This window comes from Polyodon spathula, chromosome 17 (genome assembly GCF_017654505.1).
Source record: "Polyodon spathula isolate WHYD16114869_AA chromosome 17, ASM1765450v1, whole genome shotgun sequence".
Classification (NCBI taxonomy): Eukaryota; Metazoa; Chordata; class Actinopteri; order Acipenseriformes; family Polyodontidae; genus Polyodon; species Polyodon spathula.
In genome coordinates this window covers 4,895,039-4,922,965 of record NC_054550.1, presented here as the reverse complement: position 1 = coordinate 4,922,965, position 27,927 = coordinate 4,895,039, and the positions used below count along the sequence as shown (strand labels likewise).

The 27,927-nt window shown below is 49.7% G+C and overlaps 2 protein-coding genes across 4 annotated transcripts; both read right to left on the bottom strand.

Annotated features, from left to right (window-relative positions):
* Window positions 1-638: 638 nt before the first annotated feature.
* rab3il1 (RAB3A interacting protein (rabin3)-like 1) lies at window positions 639-14,798 on the bottom strand. 3 transcript variants are annotated; one of them, XM_041276906.1, is made up of 11 exons: window positions 14,302-14,798; window positions 10,308-10,530; window positions 9,993-10,088; window positions 8,550-8,627; window positions 8,123-8,341; window positions 3,690-3,818; window positions 3,132-3,244; window positions 2,421-2,444; window positions 1,781-1,880; window positions 1,398-1,464; window positions 639-1,103 (listed from the first exon to the last, which is right to left on the bottom strand). In XM_041276906.1, exons 1-11 carry the CDS (start codon window positions 14,526-14,528, stop codon window positions 1,018-1,020), a joined length of 1,362 nt encoding a protein of 453 aa, XP_041132840.1. In that variant the 5' UTR covers window positions 14,529-14,798; the 3' UTR covers window positions 639-1,017. The 3 variants fall into 3 exon arrangements, with proteins under 3 accessions (XP_041132840.1, XP_041132842.1, XP_041132841.1); XM_041276908.1 differs by lacking the exon at window positions 14,302-14,798 and adding an exon at window positions 12,409-12,497; XM_041276907.1 differs by lacking the exon at window positions 2,421-2,444.
* Window positions 14,586-20,673, bottom strand: LOC121330090 (ferritin, heavy subunit-like). Its single transcript, XM_041276364.1, has 6 exons — window positions 20,396-20,673; window positions 18,605-18,715; window positions 18,277-18,423; window positions 17,713-17,838; window positions 17,079-17,237; window positions 14,586-14,744 (listed from the first exon to the last, which is right to left on the bottom strand). Exons 2-6 carry the CDS (start codon window positions 18,704-18,706, stop codon window positions 14,586-14,588), a joined length of 693 nt encoding a protein of 230 aa, XP_041132298.1. The 5' UTR covers window positions 18,707-18,715; window positions 20,396-20,673.
* Window positions 20,674-27,927: the final 7,254 nt, after the last annotated feature.

Sequence of the window (27,927 nt, the reverse complement as noted above, 5' to 3'; positions counted from 1 at the left end):
GGGCTGCAGTGTGGAAGGCAGTGGGGTTGAGGAGCTCAGTGGTTAGAGAGCTGGGCTGCAGCGTGGAAGCACTGGCAGCACCAAACATGGTGCCATTGACAAAGAATATTTTTAAAAAAGAAGATAACTGCTGAAACCTTGAGGTCAGAGACTCGCCCTATGAAACACTGTCAAGGACTGGATGCATAGATATCTTATATATTAGAGTATTTGTTCATGCAATACTGTAAAAATCCATCTCCCCTTCATGACAGCCTGGAATCCGACTGCCAGCTTAGGAAATACAATGTGAGCCAGACGCAGAGTGTACGAGAGTGTGTGTCTGTGTCTCAGTGCGTACGAGAGTGTGTGTCTGTGTCTCAGTGCGTACGAGAGTGTGTGTCTGTGTCTCAGTGCGTACGAGAGTGTGTGTCTGTGTCTCAGTGCGTACGAGAGTGTGTGTCTGTGTCTCAGTGCGTACGAGAGTGTGTGTCTGTGTCTCAGTGCGTATGAGTGTGTGTCTGTGTCTCAGTGTGTATGAGTGTGTGTCTGTGTCTCAGTGCGTACGAGAGTGCGTGTCTGTGTCTCAGTGCGTACGAGAGTGCGTGTCTGTGTCTCAGTGCGTACGAGAGTGCGTGTCTGTGTCTCAGTGTGTATGAGTGTGTGTCTTGTGTCTCAGTGCGTACGAGAGTGTGTCTGTGTCTCAGTGTGTACGAGTGTGTGTCTGGAAGTGTGTGCGAGCGTCAGGGGGTATGGGTGTGTGTGACAGTCAGGGTGTGTGTGTGTGTGTGTGTGTGTGTGTGTGTGTGTGTGTGTGTGTGTGTGTGTGTGTGTGTATGAAAGTGTGTGCGAGGGTCAGGGAGTGCGTGCGACGGTCAGGGGGGTCTCTCGCTCAGGAGGACATTGTGCTTTAAAAAAAAAGAAACCCCGCCGTTTCTTTCTTTTCCAGTTGGTCTTCAGCAGTTCCCATCACTTTTCTTTTGTTGTTCTTTCGTAATTCCCCCACCTCCACTTCCCATCCTGGAGGTGACGCTCTCTCTAAACCTCGTCTTCTCTGAAGAAGCCCAGTTTTGCCACAGACATCTCCTTCCTGAGTCTCATCACCTCCCAGTACATCTGCTCATCTGAAACACACAGGGGGGGTTAGGGTTATACCAAAAAAAACAAACCAGCACTCAGACAGTGAAACTCTCCCTCTTATCAAAGCCTCTTCTCATAGCAGCAGCAGCAGCATGTTCACGTCAAGTGGTTTCTGTGCACTGCCCTGCAGCTGTGTGTTCTGCCCCCTGCTGGCGAGCTGGAGAATTAATGTTCTTTCGTTGTTCCGGCAACCAAGCCAGGATCCCCGGATCTTCGGACGTGAACCCGTTTGGACTTTACAACTGGCCTGTGTGTCTTAACCCTGCCTTAACCCTCACCTTCCTGCCGGACCAGCCCCTGCTGGATATAACGAATATAGGTAAAGAAGTTACACACAGCAGTGATCTGAAACGAGAGAGAGAGAGAGAGAGAGAGAGAGAGAGAGAGAGAGAGAGAGAGAGAGAGAGAGAGAGAGAGGGTTAATTAGATATTAAATACTACAAAACTGCCAGCTTTGTGTAAATACGAATGTACTCCAAATATATATTTTAAAAGTTAAAAAAAGAAATCCTGCATTTCATTTCATTTACTAAACTAAGTTTTAGTTCAAAACTGACTGGCGTTATGCTGTGTGGATATTATTAAACTCAATATAAAGTAGAGGATGCTGGAAGCTCCCAGCTGACTCCTGAAAGCCCCTCTGTAGAAGGCACCCTCGTACCCGGGCTCGACTGCATGGGGAGATGTAGTAATGGCTCCCAGAGTCTCCCAGTTTGATTCGGTGCTTGCAGGCCCGTGACATTCCACTCAGAGCACACTTCCTGTGAGGAGAGAGATGCCAGCCAATCAGAGGGTGTGTAGGGGACAGCATGGAGACACCAGCAAATCAGAAGCTGGACAAAGTTAGAAAGTTTAGATAAAAGAACAAAATCTCAAAACACCAAGTAGAGACTGAAGAGCATAGTCAGTATGCAACAGCCCCTCCCACCCCTAGAGTGAGAGACAGAGAGAGGGGGAATGAGAGACAATGAGAGAGAGAGTGAGAGACGGACAGACAGACAGAGAGGAAGTGAGAGACAGAGAGAGGAAGTGAGAGAGAGGGGGGGAGGGAGAGACGCACAGAGAGAGGAAGGGAGAGACAGACAGAGAGAGAGAGGGAGTGAGAGGGGGGAGGAGGAGGAGGAGGAGTGGGGTTCACCTCCAGGAAGAAAAGTCAGGAAGTGGAGATGGGGGGGTGATGAAGACACACAGAGGACTAAAAAGTTGCAAACGCTGGTGAGAACGAGGTCACTGATTAGTAAAAACATTCCAGCATTCATTAACGGGGTTACAAAAAAAAAACCTCAGGAATCATCACTTACGTCACTACATGAGCCCGCGACCCACTAGAAAATAAAAGACAGGATTCATTTAAAAAGCAGCGAATTGAGAGAGAGAGAGAGAGAGAGAGAGAGAGAGAGAGAGAGCATTCTCTCCTCGTAAAGACTCAGCCCTGCTGCTACTTTGAGTGCTGACTGGGAGTGGGGGGGGGGGAGAGAGGAGAGGGGAGAGAGAGAGAAGGGAGAGGGAAGAGAGTGGAGAGAGGGGCCTCTACTCTCTCTCCATCCTCCCCCCCCTCAATGAATCTAGGATCCCTCCTCTCCCTCGGGAGAGAGAGAGAGAGAGAGAAGAGGGGAGAGGAGAGAGAAGAGAGGAGAGAGGAGAGAGAGGGAGAGAGGAGAGAGGAGAGAGAGAGAGAGGAGGATGAGAGATCAGAGAGAGAGAGCGAGAACCGGGAGATACTCTCCTCTCCTACTACGCTCCTCAAGCTCTGCTCTCCGAGGCTTGTGGTGAGTTTTCTGGGATCCCTTCTATTTTGAATTCTCCTTTTGAAAGCTCAAGAGTTTCAGAGAGGAGGAGGGGAGAGATGCAGCCAGTCCTGGGCTTCAGAACTCCCCTCAATGAAGTCTAGTATTATTAATATTGAAATGGTCAGGAGTTAGAGCAGGTCAGAGCTCTGCTCTCCGAGGCTTGTGTGAGTTTCTGTGCTGCTTCTATTTTGAATCTCGTTTGAAGCTCAAGGAGGTTCTTACTTGGGGCCGCCGCACTCGATGGCTGAAGCTTTCACCACTGGCAAGGCCTGGACTGCAGCTGGTTCAATACTCAGAGTGTTACTCTCTACTGCAGCCTGAACAGACTGGGAGAGCTGGGAGAGAGAGACAGACCTCAATAAAGCAACACAAACTCAAACTCTCCACTGCAGCCTGGACAGACTGGGAGAGCTGGGAGAGAGAGACAGACTTCAATACAGCAATGCACAGCCCCAAACTCAAACTCTCCACTGCAGCCTGGACAGACTGGGAGAGCTGGGAGAGAGAGACAGACTTCAATACAGCAATGCACAGCCCCAAACTCAAACTCTCCACTGCAGCCTGGACAGACTGGGAGAGCTGGGAGAGAGAGACAGACTTCAATACAGCAATGCAAGCCCCAAACTCAAACTCTCCACTGCAGCCTGGACAGACTGGGAAACAGAGGGCGGCTGTGAAAGTTTGCGTTTATTTTGGGGGTTACCTCTCTGTATTGGGGTCACCTTTGTATCTGGGGATCCCTTGTGTGTGTTTTGGGGTCCCCTCTCTGTATGGGGTTACCTCTCTCTTAGCGAAGGACAGGCAGGGTCCGATGTCCTCCCTGTAGACTCGCTGCAGGAAGGGGCTGTCTGGCTCGAGGCTTGGCTCCATCCTCCAGGACAGGAACTCTGAGAACAGGACAGAGTCCACCTGAGGGGGGGGGGGGATTAATTACACTTTGCTGTGCTTGTACTCTGCTGGACATTCATGAGGGGTATTCTGAACATTACGGGGTGCAATGGGGGTGATTGGGCATTTCAACCTAATCAATATCAAATACCAGCAGACTGAACAGAACTGAAACACCACAACCTCTCCCCCCCCACACTAGCATCTCTAACTGCGCGCACACACATCAGCATCTCACACTGCACACACAGCGCAGCATCTCTCACTGCGCTCACACACATCAGGATCTCTCACTGCACGCACACACAGCAGCATCTCTCACTGCGCTCACACACAGCAGCATCTCTCAGTGCGCGCAAACACAGCAGCATCTCTCACTGCGCGCAAACACAGCAGCATCTCTCACTGCACACACACCGCAGCATCTCTCACTGCGCTCACACACAGCAGCATCTCTCACTGCACACACACAGCAGCATCTCTCACTGCGCTCACACACAGCAGCATCTCTCACTGCGCGCACACACAGCAGCATCTCTCACTGCACACACACCGCAGCATCTCTCACTGCGCTCACACACAGCAGCATCTCTCACTGCACACACACACACAGCAGCATCTCTCACTGCGCACACACACACAGCAGCATCTCTCACTGCGCTCACACACACAGCAGCATCTCTCACTGCGCACACACACAGCAGCATCTCTCACTGCGCACACACACAGCAGCATCTCTCACTGCGCGCACACACAGCAGCATCTCTCACTGCGCACACACACACAGCAGCATCTCTCACTGCGCACACACACAGCAGCATCTCTCACTGCGCACACACACAGCAGCATCTCTCACTGCGCGCACACACAGCAGCATCTCTCACTGCGCACACACACAGCAGCATCTCTCACTGCGCGCACACACAGCAGCATCTCTCACTGCGCGCACACACACAGCAGCATCTCTCACTGCACGCACACACAGCAGCATCTCTCACTGCACACACAGCAGCATCTCTCACTGCGCACACACACAGCAGCATCTCTCACTGCGCACACACACAGCAGCATCTCTCACTGCGCTCACACACAGCAGCATCTCTCACTGCACGCACACACAGCAGCATCTCTCACTGCGCACACACACAGCAGCATCTCTCACTGCGCACACACAGCAGCATCTCTCACTGCGCGCACACACACAGCAGCATCTCTCACTGCGCGCACACACACAGCAGCATCTCTCACTGCGCGCACACACACAGCAGCATCTCTCACTGCGCACACACACAGCAGCATCTCTCACTGCGCACACACACAGCAGCATCTCTCACTGCGCTCACACACAGCAGCATCTCTCACTGCGCGCACACACAGCAGCATCTCTCACTGCGCGCACACACAGCAGCATCTCTCACTGCGCTCACACACAGCAGCATCTCTCACTGCGCTCACACACAGCAGCATCTCTCACTGCGCGCACACACAGCAGCATCTCTCACTGCGCTCACACACATCAGCATCTCTCACTGCGCTCACACACAGCAGCATCTCTCACTGCGCTCACACACAGCAGCATCTCTCACTGCGCTCACACACAGCAGCATCTCTCACTGCACGCACACACACAGCAGCATCTCTCACTGCGCACACACACAGCAGCATCTCTCACTGCACGCACACACAGCAGCATCTCTCACTGCACACACACACAGCAGCATCTCACACACACACACAGCACCGCATCTCTCACTGCACACACACACACACAGAGCAGCATCTCTCACTGCACGCACACACACAGCAGCATCTCTCACTGCGCACACACACAGCAGCATCTCTCACTGCGCACACACACAGCAGCATCTCTCACTGCACACACACACAGCAGCATCTCTCACTGCACACACACACACAGCAGCATCTCTCACTGCACACACACACAGCAGCATCTCTCACTGCACACACACACAGCAGCATCTCTCACTGCACGCACACAGAGCAGCATCTCTCACTGCACACACACACACAGCAGCATCTCTCACTGCGCACACACACAGCAGCAGCATCTCTCACTGCACACACACACACAGCACAGCATCTCTCACTGCACACACACACACACACACACAAGATCGTGCACGCAGAGTGTGTGGTCGCTCTCTCCTTCAGAGAGTGACACTCGACAGCATCTCTCACGCACACAGTGACGCAGCATCTCGTCACGTGCGCGCGCACACACAGTGTGCATCGTGAGTCAGTTCTCTCACTGCGCTCACACACATCAGCATCTCTCACTGCGCACACACACATCAGCATCTCTCACTGCGCTCACACACATCAGCATCTCTCACTGCGCTCACACACAGCAGCATCTCTCACTGCACGCACACACACAGCAGCATCTCTCACTGCGCGCACACACACAGCAGCATCTCTCACTGCGCGCTCACACACAGCAGCATCTCTCACTGCGCTCACACACAGCAGCATCTCTCACTGCGCTCACACACATCAGCATCTCTCACTGCGCTCACACACATCAGCATCTCTCACTGCGCTCACACACATCAGCATCTCTCACTGCGCTCACACACATCAGCATCTCTCACTGCGCTCACACACACACAGCAGCATCTCTCACTGCGCTCACACACATCAGCATCTCTCACTGCGCTCACACACATCAGCATCTCTCACTGCGCGCACACACAGCAGCATCTCTCACTGCGCGCACACACAGCAGCATCTCTCACTGCGCGCACACACATCAGCATCTCTCACTGCGCTCACACACAGCAGCATCTCTCACTGCGTGCACACACAGCAGCATCTCTCACTGCGCTCACACACATCAGCATCTCTCACTGCGCTCACACACATCAGCATCTCTCACTGCGCTCACACACAGCAGCATCTCTCACTGCGCTACACACACACAGCATCTCTCACTGCACTCACACACAGCAGCATCTCTCACTGCGCTCACACACAGCAGCATCTCTCACTGCGCTCACACACAGCAGCATCTCTCACTGCGCACACACACAGCAGCATCTCTCACTGCGCGCACACACATCAGCATCTCTCACTGCGCGCACACACAGCAGCATCTCTCACTGCGCGCACACACAGCAGCATCTCTCACTGCGCACACACACACATCTCTCACTGCGCACACACACAGCAGCATCTCTCACTGCACGCACACACAGCAGCATCTCTCACTGCGCACACACACAGCAGCATCTCTCACTGCACACACAGCGCAGCATCTCTCACTGCGCGCACACACAGCAGCATCTCTCACTGCGCGCACACACAGCAGCATCTCTCACTGCGCAGCACACACAGCAGCATCTCTCACTGCGCACACACACAGCAGCATCTCTCACTGCGCACACACACAGCAGCATCTCTCACTGCGCACACACACAGCAGCATCTCTCACTGCACACACACACAGCAGCATCTCTCACTGCACACACACACACAGCAGCATCTCTCACTGCGCGCACACACACAGCAGCATCTCTCACTGCACACACACAGCAGCATCTCTCACTGCGCGCACACACACAGCAGCATCTCTCACTGCGCGCACACACACAGCATTTCTCACTGCACATGGCTGGAGGATCCCGAGAGACAACAAACACAAGGATAAAAAAAAGCAAATAGTGACCACAGGTAATAAGACTCCTGTTGCACAGCAGTGTCACCCAGTCCAGGTTTGACAAGCTCAGCTGTGTCTTATTAAACTCAGAGTTAAACCAGCAGTGGATCAGACTGCTGTGCAGCGGGAGTCTCACTCCCATCCCTACCCTGACAGAAGCTTTATCGGAGCACTCTGCAATGCACCAGGAAGATGGGAGAGCGTACCACTCACGAGAATTAGAATAAAGAAAAGGATTTGAGAAAAGAAACGAAAGGTGGAAGAGCAGGGGGGGCAGGGTTAGGGTTACCTGGCGAAGGTAGGACAGAGGCCCCACCCCCTCGTCCTGCCAGCAGGGTTCATAGGTCACATGGACTGCCCTACCCGGCACTATACACAGGATCAGAGACAGGAGAGCAGGAACTGCAGACTGAGAGAAAGAAAGAAAGAAAGAGACAGTGACAGCGAGAAAGAGAGAGGACAGAGACAGTGAGAGAGAGACACAGACAGCGAAAGAGAGAGAGAGACAGTGAGGAAGCTCAGGTTAGTAGGCGAGCTCAATTCATTTAGATGTTGTTTTCAGTTTACACCAGCAGTATAAGAGACTCAACCCAACCAGCCCAGTATATTGTCAGTAACTCAGAACAGAGCTACAGAGCCACACCCTCACCTCCTTGCTCTCTCTGCTGATTGGCTGCGTGGCGGAGCCCGGCGGGGGGGTTGCCGTGGCGACGGCGCTGCTGGCGCTCTTGTTGCGGGCATGGCCCTTCTTGAAGACGGCCTTGGAAGGGCTGAGCAGCTGGGGGTGCATCTCCCTGTTCGGGGAGGAGGGGGTTGAGGTGAGGACCAGCGTCTTGAGAGCACAGACTTCCGCCAGGAGAACGTCAATCTGATTGGGATGAGGGGGGAGAGGGAGCGTGAGAGGAGGGGGGGAGAGAGAGAGAGACAGACAGAGACAGAGAGAGAGACAGGGGCTATATTTCTATGAATCACACAACAAACACCAACACCAGCAAACCTGCCAGCTAATCAATCAATCAATCAATCCATCAGTGAGCGGATCAATCACTCAGTGGGCAGTGATTGGACGGGCTCACCTTCCCCTGGGCTTCTCTCAGCTGTTTCTCCGCCACGGCCTGCTTTGTGTTCGCCTCCCGAACCATCTTGTGAGCCTCCTGAGGGGACGGAGGGAGGGAGGGAAAGGAATGAAGGAGATGAGGCGGGAGAGAGGAACTCTGCATTGCAAAGTGTTCCTGCGTCTCGTCTCTTCCTGTTTTAATGAAAGAGCCTTTGATTTGTGCTGCAAATGGTTCATTGTTGCTCGACTGCCTCCACTAAAGGGAACTTAATGGGACAACAAAATAAACAATAACATTAAATCTTTCAATCCTGTCCTTCAGGTGGTGACTGGGGGGGTACCCCAAGTCCCCCCCACAGTGTGTGTGTGTGTGTGTGTGCGTGTGTGTGTGTGTGTGTGGGGGGGTGGGGGGGGGGAAAGTGTCAGGGTGTGGGTCACCAGTCCAACACCACCACCCCTCCACAGGTGGGGGGTGTTCAGTCACACACACACCCCTCCCCCCACCCCCCCACAAGTTCAGCACATTCCAGTGTGTGTGTGTGGGGGGGGGGGGTGTTCAGTCAGTGCGAATGTGTGTGTGTGTGTGTGGGGGTCAGTGGGTGTGTGTGTGTGTGTGTGTGTGTGTGTGTGGTGTGTGTGGGGGGGGGGGGGGTCAGTCAGTGTGTGTGTGTGTGGGGGGGGGGGGGTCAGTATCAGTGTGTTTGTGTGGGGGGAGGATTCAGTACACACACACACCCCCCCCCCAGTCAGTTACACACACACATCCCCCCCCCCACAAGTCAGTCACAGTCATACACACATTCCCCCCATGTCATGTCAGTCAGTGTGTGTGGTGTGTGTGGGGGGGGGGGGTTAAGTCAGTGAGTACTACACACACACACCCCCCCCAAGTCAGTATGTGTGGTTACACCACACACACCCCCCCCCCCAAGTCAGTCCGTCGCAAATACCCCAACCTCCCCACAAGTGTGTTGTGTGGGTGGTCACACACCACACACACCCCCCCCCAAGTCAGTCAGTCAGTACCACACACACACCCCCCCCCAAGTCAGTTGTCATACCACACACACACACCAGTCAGTCAGTGAACAGTATGTGTGTGTGTGGGGGGGGGGGGGGGGGGGGGGGTCGTCAAGTGTCACACACCCCCCCCCAAGTTGTGGGGGGGGGGTCAGTCAGAGTATGTGTGTGTGGGGGGGGGGGGGGGGGGGGGTGTGTGTGTGTGGGGGGGGGGGGGGGGGGGGGGGGTCAGGGGGGGGGGGGGGGGGGGGGGGGGGGTCAGTGTGTTGTGTCACGGGGTTTTGTCAGACGGGAACACAACACATTCCAGTTCTTGTGTGTGTTGGGGGGGGGGTGGGGGTGGGGGGTATGTATGTGTGAACTGACACTAGTCTGCAGTGCCTCAAACCAGTCTGCACTTGGACCCTGCTGTGTGCTCTGTGTCTCTGCTGAACGGACGCACCTCGAACAGGCTGGCAGTCAGCTCCTCCAGCTCCTGCTCCAGCTGCTCTCGAACCCGGGACAGGCGCTCACACTCCTCATCCTTCAGCTTGAGCTCCTGCAGGAGTCACACACAGAGCTCTTACACACACAGTGCTAACGGAGCTCTTACACACACAGCTCTTACACACAGTGTAAATTCAATGATAAATGTTTTCACTAGAAGCCTTTCTCAATGTCTGCAATCAAAAAACAGCAACTGATGACACTGATCATGAAATATTTGTCATTTTCTCATCCACAACTGTTACACTGGCTAGCTCTCTCCTCTGCTCACTTTCTGTGCTTTCTGCAGCTCCTCTTTCAGGATCTCCGATCCCTTCTCCCGGATCTCAACGGAGGAGCTGCGCAGTCGGGCCACGTTGTACCGCGCCCGCACGTTCTCCTCGCTCTCGGGACCCTCTGGATCCACCCCGGCTCCCAGCGGCATTGGAACAGCCCGCTCGCTCCCCGCACTCTCACTGGACACGCTCCAGGACCCCGCCTCCAGATCCAGGAGACTGCAGGGGGGGGGTTGGGGGGGAGAGCAAATTGGAGAATGAAGAGAGGAGAGAATGGAGAGGGGGAAGAGAGAGGAGGAAGAGGGAGGAGAGTAGAGTGGACAGAGTGGAGAATGAAGAGGAGAGAGGAGAGCAGTGTGGAGAATGGAGAGGAGAGAATGGAGAGAGAGGGGGAAGAGAGGAGGAAGAGGGAGGAGAGTAGAGTGGACAGAGTGGAGAATGAAGAGGAGAGAGTGTGGAGAATGGAGAGAATGGAGAAGAGAGGAGGAAGAGGGAGGAGAGTAGAGTGGACAGAGTGGAGAATGAAGAGGAGAGCAGTGTGGAGAATGGAGAGGGGGAAGAGAGGAGGAAGAGGGAGGAGAGTAGAGTGGACAGAGTGGAGAATGAAGAGGAGAGCAGTGTGGAGAATGGAGAGGGGGAAGAGAGGAGGAAGAGGGAGGAGAGTAGAGTGGACAGAGTGGAGAATGAAGAGGAGAGCAGTGTGGAGAATGGAGAGGGGGAAGAGAGGAGGAAGAGGGAGGAGAGTAGAGTGGACAGAGTGGAGAATGAAGAGGAGAGCAGTGTGGAGAATGGAGAGGAAAGAATGAAGAGAGAGGGGGAAGAGAAAAGAGGACAGCGGAGAATGAAGAGAGGAGAGAATGGAGAGAGAATGGACAGCGGGGGAAGAGGGAGGAGAGTAGAGTGGACAGAGTGGAGAATGAAGAGAATAGAGAGGGAGAGAGGAGAGAGAAGAGAGATTATCATTAAGATCACAGTCTGCATTTGAAACCTGACCTTTCTCTCCCCCTTCTTGTTTTTCCAGGCTGGTTATTTGATGACTAACCCATGTGAAGTATGACAGGCTGCAGTCCTTGTCTGCAGGTGGAAGGTATTCATTCTGCGGCCTGTCAGATAAAGTTACACCCAGCCTCGAGGTCCATAGAGAACCTGCTGCCTTCTGCAAGTCGTCACTCTTAAACAGCTCAAGCTACACAACCTGAAGACAATAGATTTGACTTGATTTGATTTCAGGGAATGTTGAGAAACAGATCGTTTCCCTCGGTGATTTCTGAAACGTTCCGTGCCATGCTAAAATTATATTTGGGTAAAACTTTTAAAAGGTGTCTGTCGTGAACTCGTGATTGCGACTTTTGAATTCAACGGCAATCTCATTTGAAATCAGTAGGAAATCATGTGTTAGTTACACCGGAATTACAGCACTTATTCTAAAGTGTTACCTGTATTTAAACAAAACAAAACAAAAAAAATCTATTGCGTTTGGGCTCTGTAGATCAGGTGTGAGGTCACTATAATAATAATAATAATAATAATAATAACAATAACAACTCCCATTGCACTGTAGTTTAAGCCACAATATGCACGGATCGTGTCGTCAGTGTGTGTCTGATTCTGCATGGTGAACGCCGTACTGGCTAGTTTTTGCACAAACTTTACCTCACTTTTATCACACCCTCCTGGTCTGTCCTACACGTTTGGGTTTGCAATCGCCTTCAATCCGCCCCAACCTCAAAACCCCGCAGCGGGCACCGCTGCGCCAGGAGGAGGCATTCCCCGCGTTCTTGCAGCTCTGTCGAGCGCAGCCAGGAACAGCCGTGCCATTGCAAAGCAAAACCAGACTTCTATATGGATTTCAAAAACTACAAGCAGGTTATCGTGGGCACCCGCGATTTGGACGCCGGTCTAGTGAATTATAAACCCGACACAATGCAGTCCGCAGATCTGTTACAAAACCTTGTGGTTTCACATGTGGTGTGCATTTAAACACATGCAACTGCTTATACCACACATTACATTATCAGATCGCTGAACTGTGATAAATCACACCAACACTAATAATCTGGTAGAGTTAAGTCTATTTCACATTGTGCAGCGCCCTACCTCCAGCTGTTCGACCGACAGGATATACTGGAGCCAGCAGACATGGAGGGAGGGACGGAGGAAAAAAAAAACACCAACAGCCGCCCCGGACTTACTGTCTCCGTCTCGGCCGCACAGCTCTGATTAATCCCGTCGCAGCCCCACTAGTTCTGCATGCTTCCTGTCTGGTTTCTATCCCGGTGCAAGGCACAGTACGGTGCCAGCGGTTCGCCAGCCCACTCCGAACAGCGATAGAAAAAATGCAGGGCAGCACTCTTCAGCAGCTTCGTATCAGCGCTGTGTTTGTATGCGGCTATTCACCACCGCGTCCTGCCGCTGTAATTCAGCAAAGGACTGGTAATATATAGATAATGTTTTCACCTTATAAAAAACCCTCCGCTGACAGGAAACACGTGACAACGCCCCCCATCCTATTTTTTATTGTTGTCCCAAGATCATGTGACGCAAAAAACTAAAGTTACCCTACAATTCAAACCAAACCCCGAATCTCCTCCTACGCGTTTCTTTGTAGCTGCAATACAATATAAACAACCACTAGTTCAAGTTGCAAAGGGCGGGGGCGGGAGCAGTTCAGTCTCCCTGCCTTAAGCCTGTCCTGCACTGAAGGCGCACCCTTTCTCTTAGGGGGGTGAGACGGAGGGAGAGAGCAGCACTTATGTTTTGTGTGCTGTATCTGCAGGCTACGCTACAGTAAACCTCACAGCAGCTATGTTGAGACACACTCAGGCTGAAAGGAGACTTTGACTCAGTTAAAGCAACTACACCGAGCCCAGCAATAAACAGCAGTGACACGCTGGCATCTCTCCGTGCGCGCAGGGCTCCCGTTCATACTGGCAACGGGACGAGGGGCACCCACTGGTTTCGAGGGACAGGGGGACAGGTGGAAACGGGGGCTTGGAAGACTTGTTTCAAACCCGTGGCTGTTTCGTTATTTCCCTCTAAGACGTTCATTTAGCCACTGTTTCTAAAGCAACTTAACATTTTTTTAGCCACACTGGAAAAACGTAAGCCACTTAATACTATATTCAAGTTAAATATACTGTTTCACAAGGCAAAAAAAGACGTGTATTTTATTTGAAAACAGGTAGATATTTAAATGCCAGACCCTACCCTTTACAATACGCATAAACAGTATATTGAAAGTGCATTATAACTCCGATTCTCATTTAATAAATGCCGAACTTAGTCCCACATGAAAAAACGTCATTACAGATTTTCTAAATTTAGACTTATTTCAAACGTCTCTATATGTCACACGACGTAGAAAGCCCTTATTAAATAAATATGCAGAAAAAAATTTTTTACAATTCTTAAAAAGGCAAACCTTTGGGATTGTCCAGGTTTTTTTTTTTTTTTTTTTTTTTTTTTTACAAGCAGCGCCGTCCGCTGACTGTTTCTAATTAGAACCGCTGTCATGCATTTTACGTGAACAGGCTAGTTCGTTGAGCGAAATAAAATGTAACTAAACTATTGATTCATCGCCCAGCACACGTTGAAAGCAATCACAGTGTTACACACGTACATTTTTCAAAGCCTTCGCCAAAAGGCTGCCACCTCTGAGGTAAACAAAACTGCGACCTCCGACCTGAAGGGGGCAGTTAAAAGTGTAAACCGTCTTTAGAAATCCTAGCTTCATCCAACATTGATAATATTACTACTGCAGGATCGACAGCCAATTCATAATGCGAATCTGTTGCATTAGTGTCCTGGGAAGGCATATTCAAATCCAGGGACACCTTCCGCAAGAGCAGCACCATCCAATGTAAAGAGGGACAGGTGGCAGCCCTACTTCGCCACCGTGATAATCTTGGTGAAAAATGGTTGAGCCACAAGGGAAAACGTTTAGCTTGAGGTGATGTGGCGAGTGGCTAATGGGAACGAAGGGTCACATACCTGTCATGGTTGTTGGTGACCCCTTCCTTGCCCCTCGCGCTGATTTCAGGGTACCCCTGGTGATTGGCGCTGGCGTGGGGGGGCTGGTACCGACTCCCGCAAAACAGAGCTGGGGAGGAGTAGACCTGTGTTTCCCCTGTGATGAGAATCTCATAACCCAGGCTGGTCTGGGGAGGCAGGGAGCTGGGGGAGAGCGTGACAGAGTGCAGACCCTCAAAGGAATCCATGGGGCTTGAGCCAGACAGACACACCCGCAGAGCATAGAAATAGACAGCAGGACAGGCTCACACCCGCAGAGCAGAGAGGTGGAGAGCAGGGAACATGGCTGTGTTCAGAATGTCTTGGATACTGGAGTGGAGCCTGTGCCAGGGCAAGGAGGAGGTGTGAGTTCCCTGCTTGCGTGGATCTTGCACTTTGGGCTTGCTGATAATTGCGTTCCACTCCTGAGAATTTAATTATTAACCCAAAAACAGTGATGCAAAACTTTAAGAAACCTTCACGCTACACGCTTGACGCTTCACAAGCTTGATGCTTCACACGCCCGATGCTTCACACGCTCTCTCCAGTTACTCACAGTATTGAGCAATGCTTATTTTATAACTGCACGTTTCAAACACTGAGTGCATGTGAAAGCACCAGGCTGGATTATTCTGTAAAGAAGGCTGTAGCACACATTGTAAAACCTGACTACAAACTGCTCCCTCCCTCACCCCCCTAGAGAAAGGGTGCTCCCTGCAGTCCAAAAACAGAGCTGTTTACCATTGTAAATTTGCAGTTTGCACCCATGTGTGCTTTACAATGCTTCCCTATGCTTTACCAGACCTCTCTGTGCTTTACAACGCTTCCTAATGCGTTACAGTACCTCTCTGTGCTTTACAATGCTTCCCTATGCTTTACCATACCTCTGTGCTTTGTTACACTAGACCGTGCTTTTACTGAAGCAGTGGGGTGAAGCAGTGGGGTGGGGTTGGGTTTAGGGGTTGGGGTTATAGTTGGGTTTAGGTTTGGAGTTAGGGCTTGGGGTTTGGTTTAGGGGTTGGGGTTAGGGTTGCAGTTGGGGTTAGGGGTTGGGTTTAGGGTTGGAATTAGGGGTTGGGTTTAGGGTTGGAGTTAGGGATAGGGGTTAGGGTTAGGGGTTGGGTTTAGGGTTGGAGTTAGGGGTTGGGGTTAGCGTCAGGATTGGAGTTAGGGGTTGGGGTTAGGGTTGGAGTTAGTGGTTGGGGTTAGGGTTAGGGTTGGAGTTAGGGGTTGGGTTTAGGGTTGGAGTTAGGAGTTGGGGTTAGGGTTAGGGTTGGAATTAGGGGTAGGGGTTAGAGGTTACCTATGCTTTACCATACCTCTCTGTGGGTTTAGGAGTTGGAGTTGGGGTTTGGATTTGGGGTTGTGGTTAGGGGTTTGGGGTAGGGGTAGGAGGTGGGGTTGGTGTTGGGGTTAGGTTTAGGGTTAGGATTTTGGTTATGGGGTTGGGGGTATGGGTTTGGGTTGGGATTTGTGGTTAGAGGTTGGGCTTAGTTTTAGGGTTGGGATTAGTGGTTAGGGGTTAGGATTGTAGTTATGGGGTTAGGGTTTGGGTTAAATGTTCCAAGATAAGTCAAACACATCGGATTTACAGTGTAGACAAGCTCCTGTGTCATGTTTTGTCTGCACACTGTTGTGAATTACACAAAAAAACAATCAGGCAGTGAAGTTTGGTCCAGTGATAGGCGTTATCAAGCTGCATTGCAAAGTATGGTGGCCCATTAAGTCAAAAAACCTTAAGTCCTTAAACTTTGGTTGATGACAGTGTCAGAGATGACAATAGTTTATGGATGTTTAAGTGCGAGTCTGGATTGCTGGTTATTTATAATGAACAAATCATCACACATTGTTTATTTCAATAGCCTACCACCAGATTCCACCCCCTGCAATTCAAAAGCAGTAACTTCTTCACTGTAGTGTTGTTGAACACGTCAGCTTGATGGCAGAACAGTATTTATAGATGGATACAGCTGAGGGAAATGAAATATTTTAAGTAATATGCTTTGTTTTCTTTTAACCTCATACTGAAATACAATAGCTCTCAAACACAGACACCTCCTCTCACCTGTGCTGTTTGAAAAATGAAGCATGAGCCAGCTTTCACAATGCCTCGCCCCATAACTACATCTCTCTTCTCTGAATGGACAGCTAAATCAAGATCCTCGCTATCATTGGCTGCTTTAAGTGTCCAATAAAAGAAAATCATTGATGTTATGTAGTGGAGTTTTCACCTATCGCTCTCTGTTTGTTTATTTTTGTTGTAAACCTTGAAGCAGCGAACGATATTGCTAGCAGGAAGGGACTTTAGTCCAGTTAAACATGGGTCCCATCTTGTGCTGAGATGGTCACCACAGCTCTGAATTGTCCAGGGTGTGCAGCCAGTCCAAAACTCCGAGCTGTGGAACTCCACTACACTCTGTCAAACACACTCCCAGAGTGAGATTACCGAACCGCGTATGAACCTCTGGGGTGATTCTCTGCTTTCTAAACAGTCCGACAGCGCCCAGCCCACCGCAGTCAAAGTGCAGAGAAAGAAGACAGCAGAACATAGCCCAGTTTCTTTTTATTTAAATGCAAGCATGACAAGGTCACGTATGAAGCCATAAAAACCAGAGGGACACACACACAGAGATAGAACACCGTGCGATACAGAACAGACTGAATCTCTAGGGTACATGCTGGCTTGTGGTCAGTTTGGGGGGGGGGGGGGGGGGGGGGGGGGGGGGGAGTCTAGTAAGATCCCTGCGGCCCTGGGGTACCGCACCCTGCGCGGACCCCATGGTGTGCTTGTCGAACAGGTACTCTGCCATGCCGTTTTGGGGAGCACCCATACGGCGCAGGTTGGTCACCCAGTCTCCCAGCTCCTTGATGGACTTGACCTGCTCGTCCAGGTAGTGAGTCTCAATGAAATCACACATCTGCAGGGAGAAGAGAGATATTGGCACCTGGGTAATACTTTGACTCAATTAGGAGGCAGGATATTACTTCAATGTGAACTGCAGGACAGGATCTGCTGCATTAGTAAGAACCCTGCATGTAACCCGACTGACAAGCTCTCTGTGCTACAATTATAAAAGACAGGACACAAGGTCTTAAATTGGGAGTTAATTCCATCCCCAAGCCTCCAAGAATATTCCACAACATTCCAGACGGATTTCCGCTTTCCAAGAATAATCCTCCCTCAAAATCCCTTTCATCCCCAGCCCAGCCACTCCTAAAAACTTAATCTCTGAACAAGAGGGTGCCTTCAGGTGTACAGGACTCTGGATTATGAGAGCATGTGAAGGCAGTTTCGTGTGTGTATCCGGGCTCTGCTCTTTGCTGCGTTTTCCCCGGCTGACTGGATTTGCCTGTGGAAGCTGTGCACGGTGCAGGGAGAGGACAGATACTCACGTGAGGGTCATTGCGCTCGGACGCCACCTTGTGCATGTCCAGCAGAGACTGGTTGACGCTCTTCTCCAGCTGCAGAGCGCATTCCAGAGCCTCCAGACCACTGCCCCACTCGTCACGTTCTGGCTTCTGCGGGGCCACAAGTGTGTGTGAGAGAGAGAGAGAGCTCACTCACTCTCTGCTCCTCTGCGCCTGGCCACAACCAAAACCTGCTGTGAGAGAGAGAGAGAGAGAGAGAGAGAGAGAGAGAGAGAGAGAGAGAGAGAGAGAGAGAGAGAGAATGGGGCCTCTCCTACTTGAACGCAACACTCCCTCCTTTTCCCCCAAGAAGACCCCCCCCCTTTTTTATTTTTAAATTGAGACCGATCTCCCTTTGCTCCAACACAGCCATCATTTGGCAGGAATGGAAAGACTCCTGTTGCACAGCGGTCTGATCCATTCCTGGACTAGGAGTTTGATCAAGCTTGTTGCAGATACACCAGGGCTACTCAAGCTATATAAACAGGACTTCTGTCAAAGCGTCCTGTCAAGGAAGAGAGTTTGCGTTTCTGGTCGTGGGGTACTGACCCGGATGTCCTGCAGGAAGATGCGCCCCCCTCTCTGGTTCTGCTGCTTCATCAGCTTCTCTGCATGCTCACGCTCCTCGTGGGACTGGTGCTTGAAGAACTTGGCAAAGTTGTGCAGCGCCACGTCATCCCGGTCGAAGTAGTACGACTGCAAAGGGGAGGAGAGACGCCAAGGGAAGCCAGTTAAACAAAATGCAGTTCTCAATACAGACCACATCCCAGTGCCTTAGCTCAAACCACCTGACTGGTACCACCTCCCTCCCTCCAAACCACTAGCCTCACTCCAGGTGAGTCAGCTCAAACCACCAGAGCCTCACTGCCTCTCTCACCATGGAGAGGTACACGTAGGAGGCATACAGCTCCAGGTTGATCTGCCTGTTGATGGCTGCCTCACAGTCCTGGTGGAAGTTGTGTCTGACTTGGGAGCTCATTGTCACGGTCTGGAGAGAGAGACAGAAAAAAACACAGGCTAGCAGGAACTGCTGCAGGGAGGTGAAGTGACAAGATTGTTTTTATAAATAGTCCTTTTGTGTTTCAGTTCCTGTATCTAAGCAGCTGGTTTGAAATTACTAGTTTACACAGACAGCTGAGAGCTTTGTGTGTCACTGTAGCGCCCCTTTCATATTTACAGTTAGGAGAGGGGCGGGAGGCACAAACTTAAACCAACCTTCCCCAGACAGCACCTTCACAACCTGGAGTCAATGCGTTCTGTACGGAAGGGCTGCGGCCCTTACCCTGCAAGAGACCCGCAAGCGCCACCCTGGTTAGGGAAGCCCACAGCACCTTTGCTCCGCGGTGCAGAGCACACCGGGCACTGCGCCAACAGCAAATCCGGGGGCAGGTGAATTCGTTTCTCTATAGTCTCCTACTGTATGCGGTCCATTTTAAATGCGCTATTTAATCCTGTAAAATGAAATTTAACGGCTGGATAATCTCAAATTGAAAAGATTTAATAATTAATGAAGCTAACAAGTTTATATTTAAAAAAAAACCCTCAATTATCACCGAGAACACGGTCAAATCAATCGGAACCGGGGCGGGCTGCGTTGTAAAAGGTTGTTGGCCTATGTGTTGACAGAGACCGCGTATTAAAATGTATTTAGCTGCGCCAGGAGAGTCGTAGTGCGGCGCAGACCCGGATACTGCAGCACCGCGATCAATAACAGATCACGTTACCGCAACCGAAGCGACTGCGGTTCGGGTCGCCTTGCACGCATCTGACAACGCTCCAAACGAACCCCGTCCCTTTCCGTGAGGGGTTTAATCGAACCGAGCCCTGCAAGGAGGTGGTCTCGGTGCGTTCGGGCAAAAAGGACCCAGTTAGGCGCAATAAGAAAAAACAAGGCAATTCTGATAATGTTATATATATGCAAATTAAGCGCTAGCAAACTGAACGGAGCCATTTGAACCGGGATACTCTCCCAAAGTGATCTCTGTACTTTGCAAGCGAGCCTCATGGGTCAAGGTCGCCGGCGTCGTTTTGTTTTTCCTGCCTGAGCGGAGGGAATATATACGCCATTACAGTTATTCTGGGAAACTCGTTTTCACGGTGAAATTATTATTTAAAATCTGAAAGACTCGTTTACACAATAGGAGAGACAATCGCGTGGCTAATCATAATACAAAAAAAGAAAGGCGAGAAATCTGTGTGTAAATAAAAGCGACGCGATTGTAACTATGCACCAGCGACCCAGCGTAGAGATCAGCGTGTTTATTACCGAGCCCGGCTCGGAGGGCACTGCGCTCACTCGAAACCGCTACCGTTCACTGCAGATACACGGCGATGGCACCGAACTGCGCCAAGCGACACAGGCGTGCTGTGCCTCAATTACATTTCAAACGCTGCTTCTCATAATCACGACACCGTGTAAAGATACTCCAACTGTACTTATATACTACACACACACGCACATTGTTTACGACAGTGATATCAACGCAACTAGATTACATAACAAAACTAATGTTTGCCACAACAATGGAATATATTGATCTAAATCGAATTACACACACACACTCGTACATATCCCCCCCCCCCCTGCTTCTCTCTCTTGATATAATATATATTTATATATATATATATATATATATATTTATAGCATATTTTATAGCAGTCAGCTCACCTGGAAATGCCCTTGAGAATAGCAGTGAAGCGTCGATGATGCAGGAAGATACAGACAGCGCTTTTTAATATGATTACGCTTTTTTAATTCGTTGCGTTTTTTTATGACTAAGTAATAGCTAAAGTATCAACCAGAGCTGGGATTAAAACTGAATAATATTTTCTATATATTCCTTTAAAGAAAGGTTCTGTGTGCGGGTTCCGTTCAAGCACTGTTGAAGCAGGAACACCTTACTCTCTCTCCGAAGGCTGCTCGATGATTTCTGAGCTCAATACGCGCCGCGCTCGTTTATATACTAGTGACGTCACCGCCCTGGCAACGGGGGCGGGCAAACCCGCAGCCACTCAGCCAAGGTCTGCTAAAATGGCGGCGGCTGTTGCGTTGATTTTTCTGTCCAGCCGCAGTTTCACTCAGCGCCTTTTCACGTAGTCGTGTTAATCTCAGATTTAACGCATTTACCCAACTGTTAAATACAGTATAATCGTAAATCTCGAAAAAACTACTCACTTCTAAATCGTTTGTAGTCATTTTTGTATTACTTTAGTATAAATACATGTTAATTTGGATTCATATGTTGTTTTTTTCTGACTTTATGTGAACGAAAAGACACACATTTTCCCGTTTTCCCATTAGAAATAGTGATATTTTGAAATATCACTGTCCTGGTCACAAAAGCAAAGTTTGTGGGGAATAATAGCAATTTTCTATACATTTGAGGCATAAGCAATTAGACAATAACACTTACTGCCCAGGAACCAAAAAATAAATAAATTGTTACACGGTGTTATCCGTTGTTTAACGGAGTAGTTGTGTATTGTTTTCATTTTTAGGCCGTAAAAAATTGTGTTATTAGAGGGGGGTGCGGATGTTGTTGGAATAGCACAATACAAGATGGCATTTCCCAAAACTGGGAACAGATCCTCCCACGCAGTAACGCAGGGAAGCGCAACACAACATTAGCGCGTAATCTGATGGACCTGCCCAATGAAAAAAGCTCATAAGTTTCGTTCACGTACACGCAACACAACACGTATGTAAAATACGTTGTATATTGCACGGGGTATAGCGTGTGAGATGACAATTCCCGAAAGTGTAATGCTAAAATTCTGTGTGGCTATCAAGTGGGAGGTCATCGGAAGAGGCTGTGTGGCCCCGTGGTTCAAGAACAGGGGCTTGTAACCTAGAGGCCCCCTGTTCAAATCCCAGCTCCCTTACTGCCTGATCCTGCGTCACTTCAGCTGCTTGTGCTCCCTCTTTAGGGTGAGCCCTTGTTGTAAGTGACTCTGCAGCTGATGCCTAGTTCACACACCCTAGTCTCTGTAAGTCGCCTTGGATAAAGGCGTCTGATTATATAATAATTGGAAAAAATATTAGATTATCACATAACAATTAACAATGGCATATCTGCGGATTCTGCAATGCGTGTTTACATGGTCAGTTTGAGAATGCTTTTTTAATGATTTGAAATACGGCCTCTCTTTTGAATAGAGGTTGCCGTTATTTTACAGAGAGGCACGCCTTAGTTTTTGCGTTTCAGGAACATTTTGATGTAAGTGAATATAGCGTCTCCTTAGAAATCTCCCAAGAGAAAAGAGGAATCTGTTAAACCCTGTACACAGAGTGAGACCATTATTGTGTGTGTGACTCCTAACCATTTTCATTGAACAAATGACAGATAAAGGGACAGAGTTTCCCAGGTGTTTGATGTGTGACGTCAGAGCAGGTGCGAACAGGTGGGGGCGGTACCTGCAGTATGTCATCATTGTCAGCTTGTTTGATTGATGTGTGTTATGTTGCTGTCCATGCCTGCATCACGAGGTGTCGTGTACTAGAGGTTACTACAGTAAATGTTACCAAGGGCAGTTCTGCAATTCGACAGTATGCCATAATTACACCCAATAATTCAATGGCGTTTCGTGACTTAGCAAAAAAACAAATACGTCATCGTTAAGCAACAGCAGCGCATGGGCGACGGTGTTGTTTCGTAAGAATGTACTTTATTTAAAAGTCCAAGATTGCATGAAGGAAAAAAAACCCTGACGAAGCCAGATCTGGCATCCCTTTTGCAATAAACTTGTTCAGCTGTGGACTTTGTATGTATGTATTTTGTATAGTTTTATATACACGTTGGTAAACCCTATTTTTCTTTTCCCTGTCTATCATTCACTTTAGCAGCTGTTACTATCTTCTACAAGTCGAGTTGAGTTTATTGTGCATTTACCATACTTTACCATGGTTAGACTTTTTGTTATTTTAACATGTTTTACCAGACCTCTCTGTGCTTTACAATGCTTCCCTATGCTTTACCAGACCTCTCCGTGCTTTACAATGCTTCCCTATGCTTTACCAGACCTCTCTGTGCTTTACAATGCTTCCCTATGCTTTACCAGACCTCTCTGTGCTTTACAATGCTTCCCTATGCTTTACCACTCCTCTCCGTGCTTTACAATGCTTCCCTATGCTTTACCAAAACCTCTCTGTGCTTTACAATGCTCACCTATGCTTTACAATGCTTCCCTATGCTTTACCAGACCTCTCCGTGCTTTACAATGCTTCCCTATGCTTTACCACTCCTCTCCGTGCTTTACAATGCTTCCCTATGCTTTACCAAAACCTCTCCGTGCTTTACAATGCTCCCCTATGCTTTACAATGCTTCCCTATGCTTTACCAGACCTCTCTGTGCTTTACAATGCTTCACCAGACTTCTGTGCTTTACAATGCTTTCCTATGCTTTACCATACCTCTCTGTGCTTTACAATGCTTCCCTATGCTTTACCAGACCTCTCCGTGCTTTACAATGCTTTCCTATGCTTCATCATACCTCTCTGTGCTTTACAATGCTTCCCTATGCTTCACCAGACGTCTATGCTTTACAATGCTTCCCTATGCTTTACCAGGCCTCTCCGTGCTTTACAATGCTTCCCTATGCTTTACCAGACCTCTCCGTGCTTTACAATGCTTCCCTATGCTTTACCACACCTCTCTGTGCTTTACAATGCTTGCCTATGCTTTACCAGACCTCTCCGTGCTTTACAATGCTTCCCTATGCTTTACCAGACCTCTCTGTGTTTTCCCAAGCTTCCCTATTCCTTACCAGACCTCTCTGTGCTTTACAATACCTTGCTGTGCTTTCCCATGCTTTCACTGTGCTTTACTGCACTTTGCTGGGCTTTTATTACAATAAACCTTTATAGGGGTTGGATTAGTTATACAAGATTGCTGTTGCCATCATCAGAGTTATTGAGGGGAAACTAGAAGAGACTGAGTCAAGCAGACCAGTGTTATTGAAACAAAAAGAGACCGAGTCAAGCAGACCAGCATTTGGGTTCGGGTGTTTCGAGACCGTCACTTGCTGTGTCGTGGTGCAGCTTGCTGTATGATTACTGGCTACAGAGTTCTATAATGAACATGTGATTGAATGACAGCATCCCCCAGACAGAGCCACACCCAGATTGAGCCTCCACCTGCGTCCCACAATGCAGCTGAGGAAAACGCGGGCGCCCCTACACAGGGACATCATCAGGGCTGTCATTTAAACACCCGCTCACTGGGAGCCTGCTGTAACTGACAGCTACGTAGATACACAGCAGCATGGCTGGGTTAACCCAGTAAACCCATTCCACCCCCTCCCCACTCTATGTGTAGGGACAGGGCAGAGGCTGGGAGCGAACCAGCAACCCCGCGCATCGCAAGCGAGTGTCTTAACCACTGTAAAAAAGCGGGCTCGTCTGAATTCGTGGTTTCAGAGCGTTTAGCCTCATCTCATCTCACCGACAGGGGATAGTATTCGTAATGGCATTGCATCACACTGCCAGTTACATAAAGACGTGTGGGTTAAGTGGAGCTAGACAGGAGACAGAGGCACGAGACCCTTCTTCACACAGAGAGAGCGGTGAGGGGGTGGGACGGGTTACCTAGCTGTGCAGATGAGGCAGAATCACTGGGATCCTTTAAGACCCGACTTGACAAAGTTCTGAGATCAGTCAGCTGCTCGGAACCGGATGAGCTCTGATTGGCTGAACGGCTTCCTCAGGACGAGCTCTGATTGGCTGAACGGCCTCCTCCCGACGAGCTCTGATTGGCTGAACGGCCTCCTCTCTTGTTAGTGAATTTATTCATTTCTATGTTCTAATTTTTCTGATACTGTAGCCTCAGAGTGATTACACTGGGGGTCCTCAGAGTGACTGCACTGGGGGTCCTCAGAGTGACTGAACTGGGGGTCCTCAGAGTGACTGCACTGGGGGTCCTCAAAGTGACTGAACTGGGGGTCCTCAAAGTGACTGAACTGGGGTTCCTCAGAGTGACTGCACTGGGGGTCCTCAGAGTGACTGAACTGGGGGTCCTCAAAGTGACTGAACTGGGGTTCCTCAGAGTGACTGCACTGGGGGTCCTCAGAGTGACTGAACTGGGGGTCCTCAGAGTGATTGCACTGGGGTTCCTCAGAGTGACTGCACTGGGGGTCCTCAGGGTGATTGCACTGGGGTTCCTCAGAGTGATTGCACTGGGGGTCCTCAGGGTGATTGCACTGGGGTTCCTCAGAGTGATTGCACTGGGGGTCCTCAGGGTGATTGCACTGGGGTTCCTCAGAGTGATTGCACTGGGGGTCCTCAGGGTGATTGCACTGGGGTTCCTCAGGGTGATTGCACTGGGGGTCCTCAGAGTGATTGCACTGGGGGTCCTCAGGGTGATTGCACTGGGGGTCCTCAGGGTGATTGCACTGGGGTTCCTCAGAGTGATTGCACTGGGGTTCCTCAGAGTGACTGCACTGGGTCAGAGTGATTGCACAGGGGTAGTAACCCCCCCTTCCCATGGTTGTGTAGTAGTGAGTGCCTGCTAGGACTGGGACTGTTTCTCTATGGCTGTGGTTCTTCTGCTAGGACTGGGACTGTTTCTCTATGGCTGTGGTTCTTGTGCAATCTCCTCTTCTCTATCTTGCCAAACGAGACACGCCCAGCCTCTAATTCTAAAGTCGCCCCCTTTCCCTGAACTGCTGCTGCTGTTGCTCAGGACTCCTGTTAATCCCTGATAGCAGCGTGATAAAGTCATGGTGTAGCCACACAGGCTCAGCCCTGCACTATCAGAGCGTTCTCCACACTGGGTGTGTCCGGGGGTCTGGACCGCATGGTTCAGCACGGGCCCCTTTTCTAACCAGAACTGCAAAAAACACTTTCATTGAAACCACCCATATCTGATTGTTTCAGTTCACTGCAATGCCAAGTTGGGTTATAGGATGATAGCTCTGGATATTATGTTTAGTTTTTTTTCTCCACAGATGTATACAGCTGGGAGCTTACAGCACTGCTGGTCTGCTTCAGAGATGTGATTTTTACAAAGGGAGGTCAGACTCGGGTCTCTTCTTATTGTGCTTTGCGATCTGTAACTTTAAACACTCAGCCTTATATTTCTGTAATGCTGAGGGAGCACAAAGCCACTCTGTGGCTTGGGACTAGACTTTTGGCCACTGAACGGCACACGAGGGGAGGCTTGGGGTTTGATACAGCGAAGTAGGCTCAAACGGGGTCTCCTGCAACCAGTTTTAACAGCAAGGCTGTTTTTCTTGCTGTCCAGCTACACTGACTTTAGCTGGCTCTTATCTCTCTCTATCACAAGCAGTTATAATCTGAGCCGCGCCTCGCTGTTCCAGCCCAGTCTTGTCACTGTCTGCACCTGCCTGGGTGTAATTAACTGTACAGCTGCCTGGTTTTGGCTAGTGTGTCTGTCTGTGAGAGTGTGACCCTGTGAGTGTGTGTGTGAGTGCGTGTTTCTGTGTGAGATGTGTTTAAAGAATCCAACAACCAACTGGTACATTTTCATGAAGGACAAACTTAGTTATTCCTCAAAACAACCCAGTTTAGATTACTCAGGAGTTTTTTTGTGGTTTCGATTGATCTGAAGAGTGACCAGCCGTCTCTGAAGCTTCACTGACAGGCAACGTAGGGACCCTGTTGAGTTGAGTAGCATTCTCCGAAAACGAGAATTCAATTGATCGCTGGTTTGGTCGCATGCAAAATAAAATATGCAGAGTTCGGTGCTGTTGTCCAAACATTTTCCATGGAATTTTTTTAGCTTGCTCGACTGGGGCTTCCCCGTGCAGAGGGCTCACTGCTAGGAGCTTGAATCTGATGACTTTCTGACGTGGTTTGGGGGTTTTCAAGCTTCCACTTGATGCTGCAAATTTCAAAAAAGTTTCGCAATAATTTCAAATGGTTTCTGCATAATGGAAAATTCCTGGCCGAGCGTTCGCCAAAAAACAAACAACAAAAAACTACGAAAGAAAAGAAAAATAATAACGACCTGGAACTGAAGAGCAGAAATGAGATTGTAGAAATCCAAAAAGAAACAGAATTCCATGCCAGGCGTTATGGATCAGATTACAGGGGTCCGTCACACTGTCCTGGGGCCAGGGGACAGAGGGAGACGAGAGAGAGAGAGAGAGGAGCGAGGAAGAGATGGGGAGACGGAGAGAGAGAGGTGCGAGGGGAGCGAGGAAAAGATGAGAGGGGGTGAAGGGAGAGAAAGGGACGACAGGTAGTTGAGGAAGAGGAGACAGAGAAGGGGAGAGAGAGGGGCGAGGGGTAGTCAAACGGGAGAGAGAGGGGGCGAAGGGAGAGGAGAGAGGGGCAAGGGGAGAGAGGTAGTTGGGGAAGAGGAGAGAGGGGGCGAAGAGAGAGGGGAGATGGGTGAGGGGAGAGAGGTAGTCGAGGAAGAGAGAGACGGATGAGGGGAGAGAGGTAGTCGAGGAAGAGGAGAGAGGGGGAAGAGGGGAGAGAGGGGAAGGATGAGAGGCAAGAGTCACTGCAGTAAGTAAGCTGACAGTAATACAGTTATCCGTCACATATCTGACTGCAGTGGGACCAGTCAGGGTGGATATGTAAAAAGGCGAATGAATCCTGTTTTAAATCCCATTATACTCAGCTATAACAATTACGATATTCACACAATTATTGTTTTGAGATTCAGCTTTTATTAATGCTTGTGGCAAAGCAGTCGTCTGCCGTGTGTGATAAAAAAGACAAACAACAAACCTGGCATGGCAAGGCTCGAGACGGCTGCAGCACACAATCTAAACAGTTACGAGAAGCACTACATCACTTCTTTCTACCGAATCACCTGCTAAAACATCTTTAGGAATCACATAAAACGATTATTAGTTTTATGGATACGGTATCAAAAGCCAATGACAAAAACTACCTACGCTTACAGTGACTGAAACAATGTTAAAACTCTCATGACAAGTCCTTGCATTGTTGCACGTAGCCTTGTTGATAACTGCACAGCGTGCAACCGCAATAAATGAAGCAGAATACAATATGCTATTCCACAGCATATTGTTCAGCGGGTAGGCTCCCAGTGTGGCTCTGGGGCTGTTTAAACAAAGCTACCATGGATTTTTAGTGTCCGGTCTTTATTATTATTAAACTACTATATTTTGCACTTGTTGCGGTTTGAAATACAGCAACTGATTTTCTTTGGTAATTTGGCTAAACCTGTGATTAAACAGAGCTTCAGCACACATGTAATTTTAAACAAC